The following is a 17,667-nucleotide window of genomic DNA, read 5'->3' as shown; positions in this document are numbered from 1 at the left end:
CTCTTAAAGAAACATAGATCAGAGAAGGGGAAGAAAATCAAGATGGAAATGGATTATGTTGGGAAAATGGTTTTAAGAGATCATTATTAGTAAAAATTTGAGAAAATAATGTTGAGTGATTGCTTTAGGAATCCAGAATGTGTTTAAATTTGAAGAAAACAGAGATTAAAAACCGTTGGAGAGCAAATTCCATCCAGAGAATTCCATTAAATTGGTTTCCAAATTCTTTGCCATGTGACCTCTTGTATAAAAGTGTTCCTGGATGATTTTTCTGTTAAAAATCTCTTCAAAATACAATAAAGATTGATCACTTAATTTGTAGATTCACTTTAATCAGTTTAAAATGGATTCCACTATAAAATTCAACTGATTTTGGAGTTAATTGATCAAGTTGAAAATTTTTTAAATCGAAATATAGTTAAGCATTTAAAATATGTTAATAAGAATAAAGCAGCCTCAGATTAGAGAACAACAAAGGAGAAAACTTCAATTCTTATTAGCAAAACACAAAAAATGGATTTATACCATCAAATATCTCCAACCAAATCCCATTTTAGAGAGTTGGATCTTCAACCAAAATTCATCCTTTCTTCAAAAACAAAAACCTTAGCCAAACCTAATTGTGGATCACCTATCCATTCTCATGTTTGTTAAGTGAAGAGAGAATGCTTACAATGATGAAAGCTGAAAAAGATTTCTAACTAATACAACCAATAGAGTTTTTAGACAAATGGTGCTTAAGGAGCTGAATAGAACATCATGCAAGCATTAAGTGGCCTTCCATCAACCAACTTTTTTTTTATTTGAGCCTCTAACCACCTTTTAAACCACCTAGAGTGTGCAAACTTTTTGAAACAAAACTGGCACTTTGGCATAAATGAGAATGCAGTGCACACTTTAGTGAAACCACCAACACATGGTGCTTTTAGGTGACAGACACTTCCCAACTTATGTTGAAACAAAACACACAAGTGAAACTGCCATCCTATAGCACTGTCTAAGTACCTGGAGCTTTCACTATGATTTCATTCTTCTATTTTACATGCAGAGTGCTATCCTCACTGTATGGAAACTGCTAGGCGATTTCCCATGATTCAAATGCTTTGTTTTATGCTCAAATTTTGCTAATCTTCAAGCCACTTGCATTTTTTCTCACTAGCAGTTCAGAACCTTGCTCACCATTGATCATTTGGCAACCACAAGTTGTGCCAATATACTTGTGCAATCCTGCATGACAATCACCATAAAATACTTATAAATCACATTAGTAGACAAAATGGGATTAAACCGAGTGAAAAACATGATAACCACTCAATGTTGCAACGTATTCACACAAATAACCTGCTTCAAAGCACAATATTGAGCAGTTATCGCCAATATTTTTTGGACGCTCAATTAACTTATGTCAGGGGTCTCCGCTCTTGTAGTGTTTCACCCTAAAACCCTCCATTGTGATTTTGATCTGTTGTCCAGGCCAAATATGGGTGATCTCCTATGTTGGTAGTAAGTGTTATAGTTCCTATAACCCAATGTTGTTGTTGTCTGGCCCTGGGGGCATTATTTGACACTGCCATAGGGGATATTTCACCTTTAAAAACACACTGTAATTTTGTGTGATTTTTATCAATATGCAAATTGTGTTTGTTTTTGTTAGAGAATCGGTGCAATAAGTTTTGTTGCTTTTTCTGTATAGTTCACTTGATTTATTTCCTGTAATTAGGGACTAATTCAATAGCAGATTTATTTCCAGTAATTTAGTGGAGTAATTCTAAGCCTAAAATAGAGTAATTTCCATTTCTTTTTGCCCTTGTAAACATTATAAATAGATTGTAAATATATCTAGTAAAAACTCTAGTATTATTCAGAAATCATTCTCTATATTCATGGTATCATAGCCTTGTGCATAGTAGTTTTTTTTTCTTTTCTTTTCTTTCTTTCTTTCTTTCTTTCTTTCTGTCTACCGACTCTAATTTTTGGCATTGGTCCCAATTTTTTCCAGCCTTAATTGCTGGAATCATTCATGCACTCTTTCAGCCTTCATTGTCGGCAATGGTTCAAGGGATTGGTTCATAACCCATTTTTCAATGTCTGTTGTTATCTGGTGTGTCCTCCCCATTACAATAATCTCATCTTATTACTACTCAACCAATGATGACAGAAAAATTTAGCCTCTTTCACCACTATGCAAACAACCATAAACAGTGATAACCATTCCCAATCCTAGGGAGAATTGTAGAGTATTCTAGCCACATTTAAACTGAATTGAGGCAATTACCTAGAGTGGTCACAATTAATAAAATAAAAAAATACCTGAAGGGAAAATGGTAATTAAGTTATTTATTCGGGCCAAAGATGAGTAAGGAAGACTTGTAGATATTGCCTTGAAAATGAAACTTAATACTGTCAGAGATCAGTGGAACTTGTATGTTTCTCTCTACATCAAGGGAGATTCGGGAGGCTGTCCATCAAACCTATTCAAGGTTGGAGATGTTGCTTAGATTTATAAAATAAAGACTAGAATTCATAATACCAAATAAGATAATCTTTCAGTCCTTGAATACTACAATGTTATACAGGGGTTGTGGCTCAAATTACATTAGTATTAGAATTTAAAAATGGAGTGTGACAAAGATGTGACAATGTAGCAAGAGTTCATGAGAAGGAGAGAGTTTTTGTTTCTTGGTTAGATTGCTTAATGATTTTGATTTAATCAGAGTCCAAATTCTTGGTAAAAAGACTCTTCCTTTTATGAGTCAGTCCAACCAAAAAACAGTGTTGCCGCTGTTGATAGCCAAACCATCGCTACTACTACTACTACTGACTTAACCATAAGCTCAGGAAAGAATGAAGGCAGGAGGTCTAGTGATGAGGATTTTGAGTGGTGTACTTGTGCCGAGACATAGTAGAGAGTCATGCTACCAACTCCATGGAAAACCTCTAAATGTTTTTGGAAAAGGAAATGGAGGTCGAGGAAAGAACCAAGAGTATAAACCTCATGCTAATCTTGCCAACATTGATGAAAAACCTCTAGACATAAATGCCAACAAAGAGGGAGAATTGAATAGAGAAGATATCGAAAAATTGAAGCAATTCCTATCATGATTTGAGAAGTCTGGGGGGATAACATGTTTTTCTTGGACACATAAGTATTCTCTTGTCATAAATGTCTTAAAAGAGCAAGTTTTAAGCCCTTAGTCATTAATTTAGGAGCTTTGGGCAATATGACCAATTCTTCAAGTTGCTTCCTAACTTACAGCTCATGCATAGGAAATCAAGCAGATGGAATGTTTGTCACCATAGTTGGTCAATGAAATATCTCTTTGGCTAAAGATATCATGCATGAAATTGTTTTGCACGTTCCAAGGCTTTATGTTAACTTGTTATCTATTTGTAAAGTTATCAAAAATTTGGTTTGCTCCATGAAATTTTCACCTTCTGAGTTTTTTTTAGGAACTTTGTATGTGGATGATGATTGGGCATGCTAGAGAGAAGATAGATTGTACCTCTTTGAAACTGAAAGTGGTACAAAATGTTCACATCCTCTTTCCCATTTATTCGAAAGTTCTAGGTTTAATAAAACTGAAGATGGTTACTTTATCTTTGTCTTCGTCATCCATAATTTACATTATTAAAGAAAATGTTTGCTAATTTGTTTGAAAAATTAGATATTCAAAATAATCATTGTGATGTTTATGAACTTGCTAAATAGCATCGAGTGTCTTTTCCTATGAATAATAAAAGAAATTCTATTCTATTTAGTTTTATTTATATTGATGTTTGGGACCTCCAAAGGTCTAAAGTATTTCTAGGGCAAAATAGTTTGTCTTTTATTGATGATTGTACAAGAGTTCCTAGGGTCTATCTTATGAAACAAAAGTTAGATGTTAGTACTATATTTTCTGTTTTCTATAAAATGATGAGTGTTTAATTTAACTCAAATCCAATTCTTGAGATCTGATAATGGAAGGGAATATGTTATCTAGTTGTAGACCCTCCATTTTGTCCATTTAGTACATGTCTTTAAGTTCACTTCCAGTGCTCCACAGTAATTCCTTGGTGTTTCATTACTACTTATACTGCTTACCTTTTTTCTGAGCCACTTTGGGGACTTTGGTTGAGGGGTTTATCCAGCTCCACATTATGACCTTGGCTGCCCTTCAAGTTTAGATTAGGCTTCACTTAGGTGCACTTTAGGTTAGACTTAGTTAGACCCACCTAGTTTCACCCTAGGCCCGTCTAAGTTCACCTAGGCCCTCTTAGGCACATTTGGCCTATTAGACTATTTTTAGCATTTCTTACATGTTTCACATAGTCGTATGACTTGCATGGCCCACATAGTATTGACCATTTTATTTTATTTTATTTTATTATTTTGTTTTACTTTATTTATTTATTTTATTTTACTTTATTCTTTTATATGTTGCAAGATTGCTAACTCTTTTTGGTTTGATTCTTTTTATTTTCATTTTTATTGTTTGACAAGAGAATTGGGGTTGTTGATCAACTCTCACAAAGGCATGCACACTCAAAGAAGGCAAGCAAAAATATTTTTGGAAGGAAGAGATCGACTTGGCTGCATACATGGGAGGAAAGGATTCTCCAAAGGTAAGGGAGAGGTATTCTAATTTTCGAAAAGGAAACGAAATGGAAGAAAAGAAAGTAGATTTCCTTCAGCAGATTGAGTTTCTGGGAGGCTGATACAAATACATAAAAAAGAAGGATTGCAAAAAAGAAGAAGAAAAAAAAAAGAAATGGGGATTTTCCTTTTTGGAACAGATTTGGGGGTCCTTTTTCTGAGATATATACGTAAAGGAAGGTTAGGGGAAGGAGGGAGAAGAAATTATCTTGAAGGAAAAGAGAGAACGGTTCACGGGGATTTTGAAAAAAAAAAAAAAAACACAAAGGAGCGGGAAGCCAAGCGATTGCAGCCAAGACTGCCCAAGTACGTTTTCAGCTATTTCCTATGCTTTATCTTATTCGATTCTTGATGATTCTTCGATGGTTCTGGGCATTTATTTTGTTGATTAGTGTGGACGGAAAGGGCCACAAGTTGCTGTGTTGAAATTGAATCTTTGTCTGTTTGATATGTTCTTCATTCTGTTAAGGCCATTGATCCCATCCGAAAATAATTTGCATACATGTCCATCTTCGGATTTGATGGTAGAAATTGCGCCCTGTTTTTATTCAAATCATATTTTGAATCATTCCCCTGTTTTAGCCCATGGATTCGCGCTTGAAATAAGGCTATTCACATTAATTAATCACTTTTGTATGTTTTCATCTATGTTTGATGTTTCTTTTCTCGTATGGTGTTCGAGTCTTTGTGTATTTGGGCATTTCTTTGAGGGAATGCCAGAAGTGTTGGTCCTAGGGAGAGGGTCGTGGATTGTATGCCAATCTAAATTTGGTTTGGAGCGGTGCAATGAGATTTCAACCAGAATTTAGTAATGCTGAGAAATCGGTTCCTTGTAATGAGTTTGATGGTTTAGATGGTAAAAATTTATGTGATGGTGGGTTCAGTGAATTTCTGAGTTTTAGCTGCCATGGAAATTGGATCAACAGCAACCAAGAAAAGGAATTGCAGGCATGTACCAAAGTCCATCCTGATGACGAGACTGGATCTCCTTGTGGTTGAAAGAGTTTGCAGGTCTCTCTGCAATGTTGTTAAAAGCAACCCTCTTCTATGGAGGAATATTTGTATAGACCGGCCATTGAGTGACGAGATCACTGATGATGCTCTTTTACAATTAACTGGCAGGGCTCTACAGCACCCGCCATTCCTGAAACACATCAAAGATCACAATCACTTCATAACATTATTTTTTTTTTTTGATAGGCAAAAGTAGAAATATATTAGAAAAGGGCACCTTGAGGAAAACCCAACAGCATACAGGGGGTATACAAAAGGCCCCTTAAGGCACACACAAAAGAAGAGAAAATACAAACCCGACCCTCATCTAGCGCCTAGCCAATCAAAAAAACTAAGTAAAGGAAGAGGACCTTCATTTACACTTGACTTTGTCCATACCCAAAGATTACAAACAAAAGAATTTTTCAACCTATGAACCGAAAAGTCCTCATTATCGAACGCAATCCTATTTCTTTCCATCCAAACCGCCCAAAAAAGGCACAACGGGGCTGCCTTCCACACCTTTCTATGCTTCTTGCCCAACATAAAGCCCCTCCATTCAATAAGGGTATCTCTAGCTGAAGATGGGAGGACCCAAAACACTCCAAAAAGGGCGAACAAAAACTCCCATAAAGCTCTTGCCCTGGAGCAATGTATAAGAATATGATCAATAGACTCCTCTTCCTCACAGCACAGAAAACATCTATTAGCAAGAGCCCACCCCCTCTTTTTAAGCTGATCCATAGTAAGCACCTTACCCCAAGAAGCCTCCCAAGCGAAAAAACCCACTTTGGAAGGCACGCTAGGATTCCATATCAAACCATGAGGGAAAAGACCAGCTCTTCTTGAAGATAGATCATTATAGAGTGATTTAACTGAAAAAATCCCATTCGAAGTCACTTTCCACATCATTCTATCTTCCATAAGAGGAATAAGCCTTGCACCTCGGATTGTCAAAAGAAGCCTCTCCACCTCCTCCACCTCCCAATCATTGAAGGGCCTAGAAAATCTAGGACTCCAAGCCCCTTCCACTCCCGAAGTATCCCAAAACTCCTCTACCCAAGCCTCCTTAGAGGAGGCAATAGCATACAAGGAGGGAAAAGAATTGCATAAGGCGAAGTTCCCCCACCATATATCTTTCCAAAATTTTACCCTTCTACCATTCCCCACTGAAAAAACGACTTTATTTTACATAAGGGCACCTTCCTTCCTTATTTCCTTCCATAACTCTCCTTAACTTCTCTAGAACCCCAACCCCCTTCTTCCAGCCCGAACTTCCTACTAATTACATGCCTCCAAAATTTCTCCCTTTCATTCGCAAAACACCAATTCCACTTGCAAAGAAGGGCCCTATTAAGGATGGATAGGCGTCTAACTCCCAAGCCCCCCTTCCTTTTGTCCATGCAAACGGTATCCCAATTAACTAAGTGAGGCTTCCTCTCCAAAGCACCCCCTCCCCACAAGAAATCCCTTTCAATTTTCTCCAACCTTAGACTAACCACTCTTGGCATTCGAAGTAAAGACATCAAGTATATGGGCATACTTGACAATGTACTCCGAATTAGAGTGATTCTCCCTCCTTTGGAAATAAATTGCCTCTTCCACAAGGCCAGCCGTTTCCGAAATCTCTCTTCCACCCCATCCCAAACAGCCACAGACTTGTGGTTCGCCCCCAAAGGGATCCCCAAATCATAACATTATAGTACTCAATTATAAATAAAGTACCGTGCTTTGTAGAGTGAATCTTGGTCTTTATCTCGTAATTTGAACATCTTACACTATAGAATAAGTCTGTTCCACTCTCCCCTAGATTTCCTTTGTCATAGTCAGGAACATACACATTCTGCTGATTTCAGATTGCATCATGTTCCATAGCCAAGGCATGATTATTGAGTCCTCATCCTAGATGGCAAACTTGGGATCATCTTCACTCAGTGTTGGTACACTAAAGTGGTTGAACTTTCCTTTTTCCTTCGATAACGTGCGCACATGCTGAGACCATACCAGATAGTTTCAGGCGATAAGTTTGAATGAGGGCTAATGGTTTGGCATTGTCTGGTAGGCGGTTGCAACTAGAATGCAGGATTTGAGGTCGGATTTTCTTAGGTTTTGTTTTCTGAGCTTTTCAACATAGTGGGTAGCAAAATAGAGACAAAACTTAATAAACATTGGTGTAATTGCTGATGCAAAAAACTATTGAATTATAACAAAGGTTTGGAAATTATCATCAATAAAGAAGGCCGCTAAGAGGAGAGAAAAAAAAATGGTAAAGGCAATGACGGCCGCTTCAGGCAGAGAATAATGGCAATAAAAGCCACTGGAAATCAGCGATAATGAAGATCACAAGTTAAAAATTAGAAGAGAACCTACAGACCTTGAACAGACTTTGATACCATATGGAAAAGAATATTTTTATTTTTTTCAAGATCTATAACGTACAATCCTACAAAATTAGGAAACTAAATTACACAAAATAACATAGTTAACTAATTCCTAGAAATCCTTTATCCTACAAATTAGGCGAATAAAACAAGAAAGTATATGACCATATAATCTTGAAAATCAGGAAATTAATTTCCTAGTAATTTCAATCAGATTGTCAGCACCATAGATTTAGGAAAAGAGTAACCATGCTTACTTCAATAAATAACTTCGAATATTTGGATGGCCACTCATCAGTATCCTTGACAGCAGACCTGTAATCAAGACTCTTTACGTTATTATGACCCATAATTGCAAACTGTTTTATAGAGGAGAATACACTCAATAAGCATCAGATATGAAAAAGTTAAATCCATCTCAAGTCATATTTTGAATAACAAAGAAAAAGATTTTGATGAATCAAAATCAGTAAAACAATAAAATTTACATTGAGCACTTCACGCCAATCATCTTCTTTTATTGATCTTATACTGCCAAGAAGAGACTCCTATTTGCCATACCACAACTTTTGACACTCCTTTGCTTTGTTTTTTGTTAGTTTTTTTTTTTTTTTTTTGATAGGAAACGACAACGAAATATATTGATAAAAAGAAGGTACAATTAGAAGGATGAGAAATCCTCCCACCAAAGAAAAACAAGACTACAAGAATCAAATATAAGAAATACAGCGAGAGAATAAGCAAACGGTCTATTTACACACCGCTAACCAATCAAGTTGTAACATGTTAAGAGGTATCCCTTTAAAAACCTTAGAACAAAAAGCCCATAGAGAAGCCAAAAAACGAATAGAATCCCAAAGAAACCCTAAATTCCTTACTTTATCCTCAAAAATCCTTGCATTTCTTTCCCGCCACACCACCCACATTAACGCAATGCACGCGTCTTGCCATAACACAACCCCTCTCTTAGAAGAACCGAAACCATTAAAATTAGTAAAAAACATGTCAGAGATGCTCCTTGGGGAAACCCAATCCATCTTTGCTAACTGAAATAATCTGTGCCACAACCCCTTGGTCAACGAGCAATGGAGGAAAAGGTGATCTACTGTTTCTCCATGCTTCATGCACAACTTACATATGTTGGGACTAAGTGCTTTGTGGGGTCTTCTCAATTGTAGCAAGTCATTAGTATTAAGCTTCTTGTGCGCCACCAACCAGACAAAGGACTTGACTTTGAAAGGGACTTGAGAATTCCAGACAAACTTAGTAGGGAACACTGGAGGCGACTCGAAATATTGGGATAAGGCCAAAAAGAAAGATTTGACTGTGAAGAGACCTGAAGGAGATATGGACCAGGATCTCTTATCTGGAACCGAAGGAGATATGTGTAGACGATCAAGAGACCGCATGAGGCTTTCTAAATCTTCAATCTCAGAATCAGTAAGATTTCGGCGAAAATTGAAATTCCAAGAGAAAGGACGGGAATACCCGAGAATTGATGAAATAGGAGCATTTTTATCCGTGACTACGCTAAGTAATCTTGGATATTGGGTTCCCAAAGGTTGATCCCCCCACCACAAGTCATCCCAGAACCGAATTCTATCCCCGTCCCCTACCACAAACCGAGTAAACTTGGAAAACTCTTGGAAGACAAGTGCAATGGCCTTCCAAGGACAACGATGAGACCATCTAACATTATTGTTGACATCCCAGCCATTGGAGTGTGATCCATAAATGCTTAAGATAACCTGATGCCATAGAGCTGAACCCTCCCTAGGATACCTCCACAACCACTTCCCTAAAAGAGCGACATTCCTCATAGAAATCTTTCCAAAACCCAAACCCCCTCTCGACTTCGGCTTGCACACAACGTCCCAATTAACCAAATGGTCTCTTTTTCCTTCCCCTAGCCTGACCATAAAAATTCTCTTTGCATTCTCTCAATTTTTGCTGCCATTGAGGCGGGAATCTTAAACAGGGAGAGAAAGTAACATGGCATATGGGTTAGACAAGATTGAATGAGTGTTATCCTACCTCCAAAAGATAAATACGCCTTCTGCCACCCATCTAATCTCCTTGATATCCTCTCAATCACAGGATCCCAAAAGCCACTTGCCTTAGGATTCCCTCCTAGAGGAAGACCTAGATATAGTATAGGCCACCCAGAAGCCTTGCAGTCAAGCATCTCGGCCAGTCTAGAAAGGTGATTCTGTTCAAGATTAATGCCATAGATGTTGCTTTTGTCAAGATTAACTTTTAAACCGGAAATATGTCCAAACACTAGCAGAACACTCTTAAGCGTCATCAAATCCTCTTCTCGAGTACTGGAAAAGAAAATGGTATCATCTGCAAATTGTAAATGGGATACCCTTGTTCTGTTCCTGCCCACCCTGAAGCCCTCCAAGACGTTTCTCTCCTCAGCTTTCAATAACATCCTACTCAATACATCTGCCACTATAGTGAACAAAAAAGGTGATAAAGGGTCGCCTTGTCTTAAACCTCTAGATGCCTTAACCCACCCTTTCGCATTACCGTTCACTAGGACTGCATAAGAAACCGAGGACAAGCAACCTCTCATCCATTTCCTCCATCTAAGACTAAACCCTTTCATCTCCAACACATGATCCAAAAAATCCCAACTCACATGATCATAGGCCTTTTCAAAGTCAATTTTGAATACAACTCCTTCCTCCCCTGTTCTTCTTTTCTCATCCACTATCTCATTGGCTATGAGAACTGCATCCAAAATTTGTCTCCCTTGCACGAAGGCTCCTTGAGTGGAATGAATGGTCTCGTGAAGTACCCCTCTTAGACGCCCTGCTAACACTTTGGCTATTATCTTGTAAAGACTAGTGATCAAGCTAATGGGTCTAAAGTCTGAGATTCTCCTTGACATGCTTTTTTTGGGTAACAAGACTATAAAGGAAGCGTTGGTACTCTGATTGATAATTCCGCTCCTATGGAATTCTGCAAACACTCTCACTAGATCCTCCTTTATCACATCCCAACAATCTTGAAACACTGCAATGGTAAAGCCATCTGGCCCAGGAGCCTTATCCCTATCCATCTGAAAAATGGCCTTATAAATCTCTTCTTCAGTAAAGGGGAATTCCAACCTGGACGCACTCTCACCATCAATAGGGGACCAATCTAAGCCTTCCACTCTCCACGATTCTCCAGAAGAACTCGCATAAAGCTTTTCGAAATACCTTAAGATCTCCTCTTTTATACTCTCTGGATTATTCAACATTAGGCCACTTTCATTCTCCAACTCCTTGATAAATTTCCTATTTCGCCTGCCATTGGCCACCTTATGAAAAAATTTTGAGTTGCAATCCCCTTCTTTTACCCATTTCACCCTAGCTTTTTGTCTCCAATGTATTTCTTCTCTCAAAATCAACTCCTCTAGCTCCCCTTTACTTAAAGCTCTTTGGACTAAAAGTTCATGGGATAGTCCCCCTTCTTGCTCCAAGGAATCAAAGTTAGCTAAAACAGCTAAAATATCTTTTTTCTTTTTACTTAGCTCTCCAAAAGAAGTCTTATTCCACTCTTTCAATTTGGCTTTAACGAACTGTAATTTCCTCATGAACTTGTGCCCTTCCCACCCATTTCCTTGAAACTCACTCCACCATCTTCCAAAATTCTCCTTAAAACTAGAATGTTGCAACCACATATTCTCAAACCTGAAAGGCGTTGGTCCCCACTTGAATGGATTAGTTTCCAAAACAATTGGCCAATGATCTGAAGTCCATCTTGGCAGTACTCCTTGAAGACTTTGAGGAAATACTTGTTCCCACTCATTTGAGTACAAGAAGCGATCTAATCTCTTGCATACTGGATTCTCTTGCATGTTTGACCAAGTATATGATGCGCTCCTTAAAGGTGAATCTATCAATTCGCAATCTCTTATGAATTCATCAAAATCCTTCATGCATGGGGTTAATCTAGAACCTCCCAATTTTTCTGAACTTCTCCTTATAACATTAAAGTCGCCGCCCACACACCAACGCGGATGAGAGAGCCCAGCAATGTCTGAAAGCTCCACCCAAAAATCCTTCCTAAGAGCTGAGTTGTTTGGGCCATAAACTGCAGATAGCCACAAAGATTCGCATTCGTCCATCGCGAACTTGATTGAGACCGAAAAAGAGCCTAACACTACCTCCTCCCTACGCAACTTTTTAGAGTCCCAAATGATCAAAATCCCACCCGAAGCCCCACTCGCCGGAAGGGCTGCCCAATCCTTATTTCTGACTGACCAAACACTACCCACTAGCCTTCTGTCACACTCCTCCTTTTTAGTTTCTTGAATCATTACTACATCCGGCTTTTCTGAACTCAGAAAATTCTTGACCACCCTTCTCTTTTTCTTAGAACCCAAACCCCTGGTATTCCAACTGATTATCTTCATGTGAAACACTCTGACCCTGATCCCGATCCAAATCCAATTGGTCTCACAATCCTGTAGAGCATCTACTCTTCCTCCTGGAATACACCTTGATATCTAGAGACTTTAAAACCTCACATACTTTTGCCATTCTCCTGGGGGAAGGTCCTTCTATTTGGAACTCTCCCTTAGGAGAGCCCGCAATGCCACCCAGGTTAACTGCAGCCTCACTGGAAGCTGAGAGAGGGTTGACACTCTCACACATCTGGTTGGGACAAGCAGGCTGGATCACCTCCATTTCTGAATTAGGGATATCAACAGTAATTTGACCGTTAAAAGCATCGTTGGCTTTTTTGAAAAAAAATTCAGAATTTACTCGGTTTTCTGTAGGGGCCAAGGATTGAGAAGCTGAAACGGGAAGCAAGGGAGTAGAAGGACTCGGAATGGAGACAGAAGGGTTCAAGAGAGAATTAGTGAGGCCGCTAGAAGAAGGAATATATTGCTGGGTAGGCTGAAAAAGATAAGGCGTTACCTCCAGAGATTCCGCAACCATCGAACCACAATTCCCCAACAAGTTAGGCCCTTTACCTCTGGTTACTGGCGAAGAAGGCATACCCATGACTGCTGAGCCTCGAGGATCAGACTCCACTCGGCCCAAAAATCCTTCCATATCTTCGTCAGATGAAGCATTGTTCGAAATCTCTTCCTTTCTCGGCGCCGAAGCCCTTTCCCCTAAATTCTTCTTGCGGGGCCTTGGAAATCGAGGAGAAAAAAGAGAGCTTGCACTTAAACCTCTTTTCGCCTGAGATTCGGCACCTGAATCTTCTGCCCTTGAGTCCCCTTCGCTATCCACCTTGGTCTTTCCGCGCGAAAAGGGCTCGCTGCTACACCGGATTCCCCGTCGTTGCTCTGAGCTTGGGGGAAAGAAGGTTGACCACATCTTCCTTGAACTGTGCAGCACCTTCTTCTTCGCTAGCCTGCTCGACTAGACCTCGAGGGGTCCGGGGTCTGGTTTCCCCTTTTCGATTGCAGAAGAAGAGTCTTCTTCCTTGCGTAACGACGTCCCAGTCACAAATGGAGTGAGCCCTTCTGGACTTAGGCCCAACCCCATTGGGCCTTTAAGCTTGCAGCCCGTTATAACTGCACTTAGCCCAGGCCTTGCCAGCGACTGGGCCTTCCTCTCACAGGCCCGACAGCCCACATCTGTAATAGCTTCGTCTTCTCCAGCCCACTCTCCTCCTGTTGCTTCGATCCCGTCCATCCCATCTGTTTTCAAACAAGACTGTGATGGGAGTTGGTGGCCCTTGTCACACTTGCCGGCTGAGGTAATCATAGCCCTACCCTTTTCTCCCTCCTTCCTTTGTCTGTTGTCTTCCCCGACACGACATCTCCCTCCCGCCGTTGATCTTCCACTCTCCCCTCGTTTTCCTCCATCTGTCCCCGAGTGAGAAGCGCCAGCCACCCGAGTCGACTCACCTTTTTCGCCACCTCTCCTTCCTTCTTCGTCTCCGACCACTACGACAATGACCGTAAACACCCACTCCCCATCAGACACTTCTAACAAAGCTGGAAGGATTGCCTTATCCCTCATTGCGATCTTTAACCTCGCCCTGCTGAGATCGAACAGCTTCAACGTGCGCCAATCGATTTCATTTACTGTCCCCCATTGCTCCACAATCTTCTTCAGGTGTACCTCCGACCATAGGTGAAATGGCAGCCCCCGTAACTCGATCCAGCCTTCTCTAAACTTCCCGTCTATTTCCGCGTTCTCCTTCGGCGACCATCTTCGCAACTGGATGATGTTCCTTTCCCCAACCTTTATCTTCCTCAAATCATGGAGAAATATGGCTTCCTCAATTGTTTCAACGAAGAATACTCCATTTCTAGCTGAAATGGGTACAACCGTTACCACACCTTTCTTCCCTAAGCTTCTCGCCACTGATCTTCCAACCTCAGCCCAATTCTCCCTGTCAAACTTGCTTTCACACACCACAGCACGCGCCCATCTCCCAATTGGAACTAGACCACCTCCTCTTGGTCCTTCATCACTGACTACCTTCGCATATGATCTGTGCATCGATCCCTCATAATTGTGAGACCAACTTTCCCCTCTTATATTCCTTCCTTTTTCTAATACATTCGGATAATGGGCCACCAACAAAGAAGATAACGCATGTTTTATATTCTCCCAACCTCTGCCCTTGTCGCCCTCAGGAATAATCAGAACGGAAGGCTTTCTGTTGGTAACATACTCCGAGATCCTAATGAACCTTCCATGGTTGTTGAAGCCCACTTCCATCAGATGCACCCTGCATTTTCCTCTGAATTTTTTGTTGAAACCCATATGACTCTTCAGTGCTAAGGCTTTCGTCAAATAATCAACCAACCACTCAACTGCTTCCTTTTCAAAACCTAATGCAAAAACAGAGCCTCTACTTATCTCTGTTATCGAGCACCATTCGCCTCCTTGCTTGCCTTCCAACCTAATCAAGAAAGTCTTCCTCTCAACCAATACCTTCACCATCTTTTTAATGTTGATACTCATTCAATGATTAGATTCAGGAATATGATCCTACAAAATATACTTCCCCACGAGATGCAACACTTCAAGAGTTGAAGTTATTGCATGTCTAATAAATTTCCACACATAACCAGATTCAGCAAACCAAACCCCATGGTTCACAGGCATGAGTGTTGACGGAGTTAGAGAGACCTTTGTTTGACAAGGTTAAATTACTATAATCCACAATATTTAAGGTAAAGATTTCTTTAGGCAATAAAGTGCAGAATAAAACAGATCCTTAGTGTATTAAGAAGAAACAACAGAGCATATTGTTGGAAGTTATGCATAGGCGTTTTTTGTTAGTTTCATGTTAATCATATCTAGTTATCAATCTTAACCATTTATCACTGCCTTCAACCTCTTGAAAACCGATTACCTAACATTTCCACTGGAAAATTCTCCCTAGCAAGAACTTATCCTGCATCTCATTGCCAAAGATCACACACTAATCTCACAAAACATAATATTACCATTAGATGGTGGAACAATCAAGTTTCACCCATATTAATCTCCTTGTCACTTCTTTCTATTCTTTGCTCTATCATGCAAACTTTTCAACCCATGACCAGCCTTCCGTGATCCCAATTTTATCCCTAAACCCTACCCCTAATCACAAACCTTAGTATTACCTTTACTATCTTAGTGCAAAACACTTATTTTCCCTTGCCTTCCAAGGATACCATCAAGCTTTTTCTTATTTTCAGCCCACAAAATTCTAAAACATGGCCAATTTGGCCGTTACTAAAACCATATACCCTGCTTTCACCTTCTTATCCATTATAAACCCTAAAAATCACAGCAATAACCAACTGTAATTTATTAAAGGCAGCTTTACTTGATCTTTAAAGGGTTTGTCCTGATCAAGGATGTTTACAGAGAAATTAGAGCAGTGTGCAATCATAGATATATTTTATAGCATAGATCATAGAGTATTTACAATACAACATGTTGAGAAAATAAGGTGAGATGAATAAATCAGAGGTATATTAGTAATTGACCTAACCTTCAAGATTATTGTAAGAAATGGTTGTACGTAGACTATAACCTACTTTTTCTGCCTGGAAGTCTAAGAAGTTAGTGTTGCAACAACCAGTAGCCCAGATGGAATCTATAAGAAATGCACTCATGATAAGTTAAAGGTAGTAACCACCAACATTAGGATGGAGGAAAGCTTGTCTAGGATGGTTTGACCATTAATAGCAAAGACCAATGAATTCACCAATATGAAGTGACTCAGTTCAAATGCAAGTCAGAAGAGCACAACAAAAAAGAATTTCAGCTAAAGGTGGCTAGAAAAGACATGATCACCAAGAATGCAAAAGAGGATAAGACCCTAAAACGACATGACTGTCAAAATTAAAATATAGACTTCTCCGATAAAAGTAGTCAGGCTTAGGACTAAAAATTAATATGAGTAGCATAGATGCTTTTTCCCTTTGGTGCAGAATTTTTCAAGCCCATTAAAAAATGTTTTCGATGCAGGGAGGCTTCCTTCAATCCATAAGATTTTCTAGTGTCAAAAATCAACAACCATGAACAATCAAGCATGACATGAGGGGTGTGCAAAGATTATTAATCAATGGCAATAGAAGCATAAAAAAAAGGGAGCAACCTAGAAGAGATTTTTTAAAAACTCCCAGAATTCCAAGCAGGCAACAAGGGAAGTTGAAGCACAGTGATAATAGAATAAACTAAACCATTACCGTTACGCCTTACAACAATTTTTTAGATCATAAATAGCAAGAAATTTTATCGGAATTCTGAATATAGAAGTCCAACCACATTGAATAGAACTATTAATTCATAAGATGGTCAAATTAAACTACATTATATCACCTATCCATATTTCAAACCAATTTTTAGGGACACCCTCAAGATGCTAATTGGATGACAGCAAGATAGCATCCAGAAATATCAATGGACGCATTTTCTTGAAATTCCATGAACATACACAAGAACCCAAGGAAACTCACCTCTTATATTTTGTGACTGCAACACCCTTTATACATACAGCACCCGCCATTCCTGAAACACATCAAAGATCATTTTCTACAAGAAATAATACATTATCTGGCACATTACACTTTAAAATCATAACATGGAAAATCAGTAAAATCGCATATTTCCATGAACGGTGGTCTGTCCCTCCATTGTCAGTCATGGAGTTTCAATCTTCACACCAGTTTCTAGAACCGTGAAATCAGCAAAACCACTTAAATAAAGCTAAATACATCTATATTAAAAAAAAAAATCCCGCATTTCGCAATAGAACTTCATTTAATGATCAAAGGCCCAAATTCTCACATGGGTCCACTGTTTCACAATAAACCCTAAACTAAAAAACCCACATTTTCTCATTTAGGGTTGGAGCCGTACCGAACTGGAAGGAAGGAAAAGGAGGGGAATCGAGCTGGAGCCACATGTTTTTACCCTTTCTGTGGGCAGAGACAATGGTTTTACCGAGAAGAGAGGCTTCAAAATCTGAAGGAGAGACTCCATCGATGACCTTTGAGTCATTAGCGATCACAGCTTTCGTAATCTTCTTGCCCACGCAGTGCTCTTCGACGGCTCTTCTCGCGGCCTCTACCTCTGGAAGTTCAGGCATGGTGGTTTTTTTTGGCGCGCTTTTGTGGGCTCGCTCTGAGAGCTGTTTGTCAGGTTTGCAGCGTTTGGAAGATAAGAAAATAGGGAGGAATTTAAGATTTAGAAA

The 17,667-nt window shown here is 39.4% G+C and overlaps 1 protein-coding gene across 2 annotated transcripts; it reads right to left on the bottom strand.

Annotated features, from left to right (window-relative positions):
- Nucleotides 1-461: 461 nt before the first annotated feature.
- LOC100258664 (formamidopyrimidine-DNA glycosylase) lies at nucleotides 462-17,667 on the bottom strand. Of its 2 annotated transcripts, none has more exons than XM_002268148.5 (4): nucleotides 17,334-17,663; nucleotides 16,931-16,982; nucleotides 8,268-8,325; nucleotides 462-1,227 (listed from the first exon to the last, which is right to left on the bottom strand). In XM_002268148.5, exons 1-4 carry the CDS (start codon nucleotides 17,560-17,562, stop codon nucleotides 1,186-1,188), a joined length of 381 nt encoding a protein of 126 aa, XP_002268184.2. In that variant the 5' UTR covers nucleotides 17,563-17,663; the 3' UTR covers nucleotides 462-1,185. The 2 variants fall into 2 exon arrangements, with proteins under 2 accessions (XP_002268184.2, XP_010648951.1); XM_010650649.3 differs by lacking the exon at nucleotides 462-1,227 and adding an exon at nucleotides 5,450-5,780 and having other exon boundaries at nucleotides 17,334-17,667.

This window comes from Vitis vinifera, chromosome 4 (genome assembly GCF_030704535.1).
Source record: "Vitis vinifera cultivar Pinot Noir 40024 chromosome 4, ASM3070453v1".
NCBI lineage: Eukaryota > Viridiplantae > Streptophyta > Magnoliopsida > Vitales > Vitaceae > Vitis > Vitis vinifera.
The sequence above is the reverse complement of the archived record's forward strand: the minus strand, read 5'-3'. Positions and strand labels throughout refer to the sequence as shown.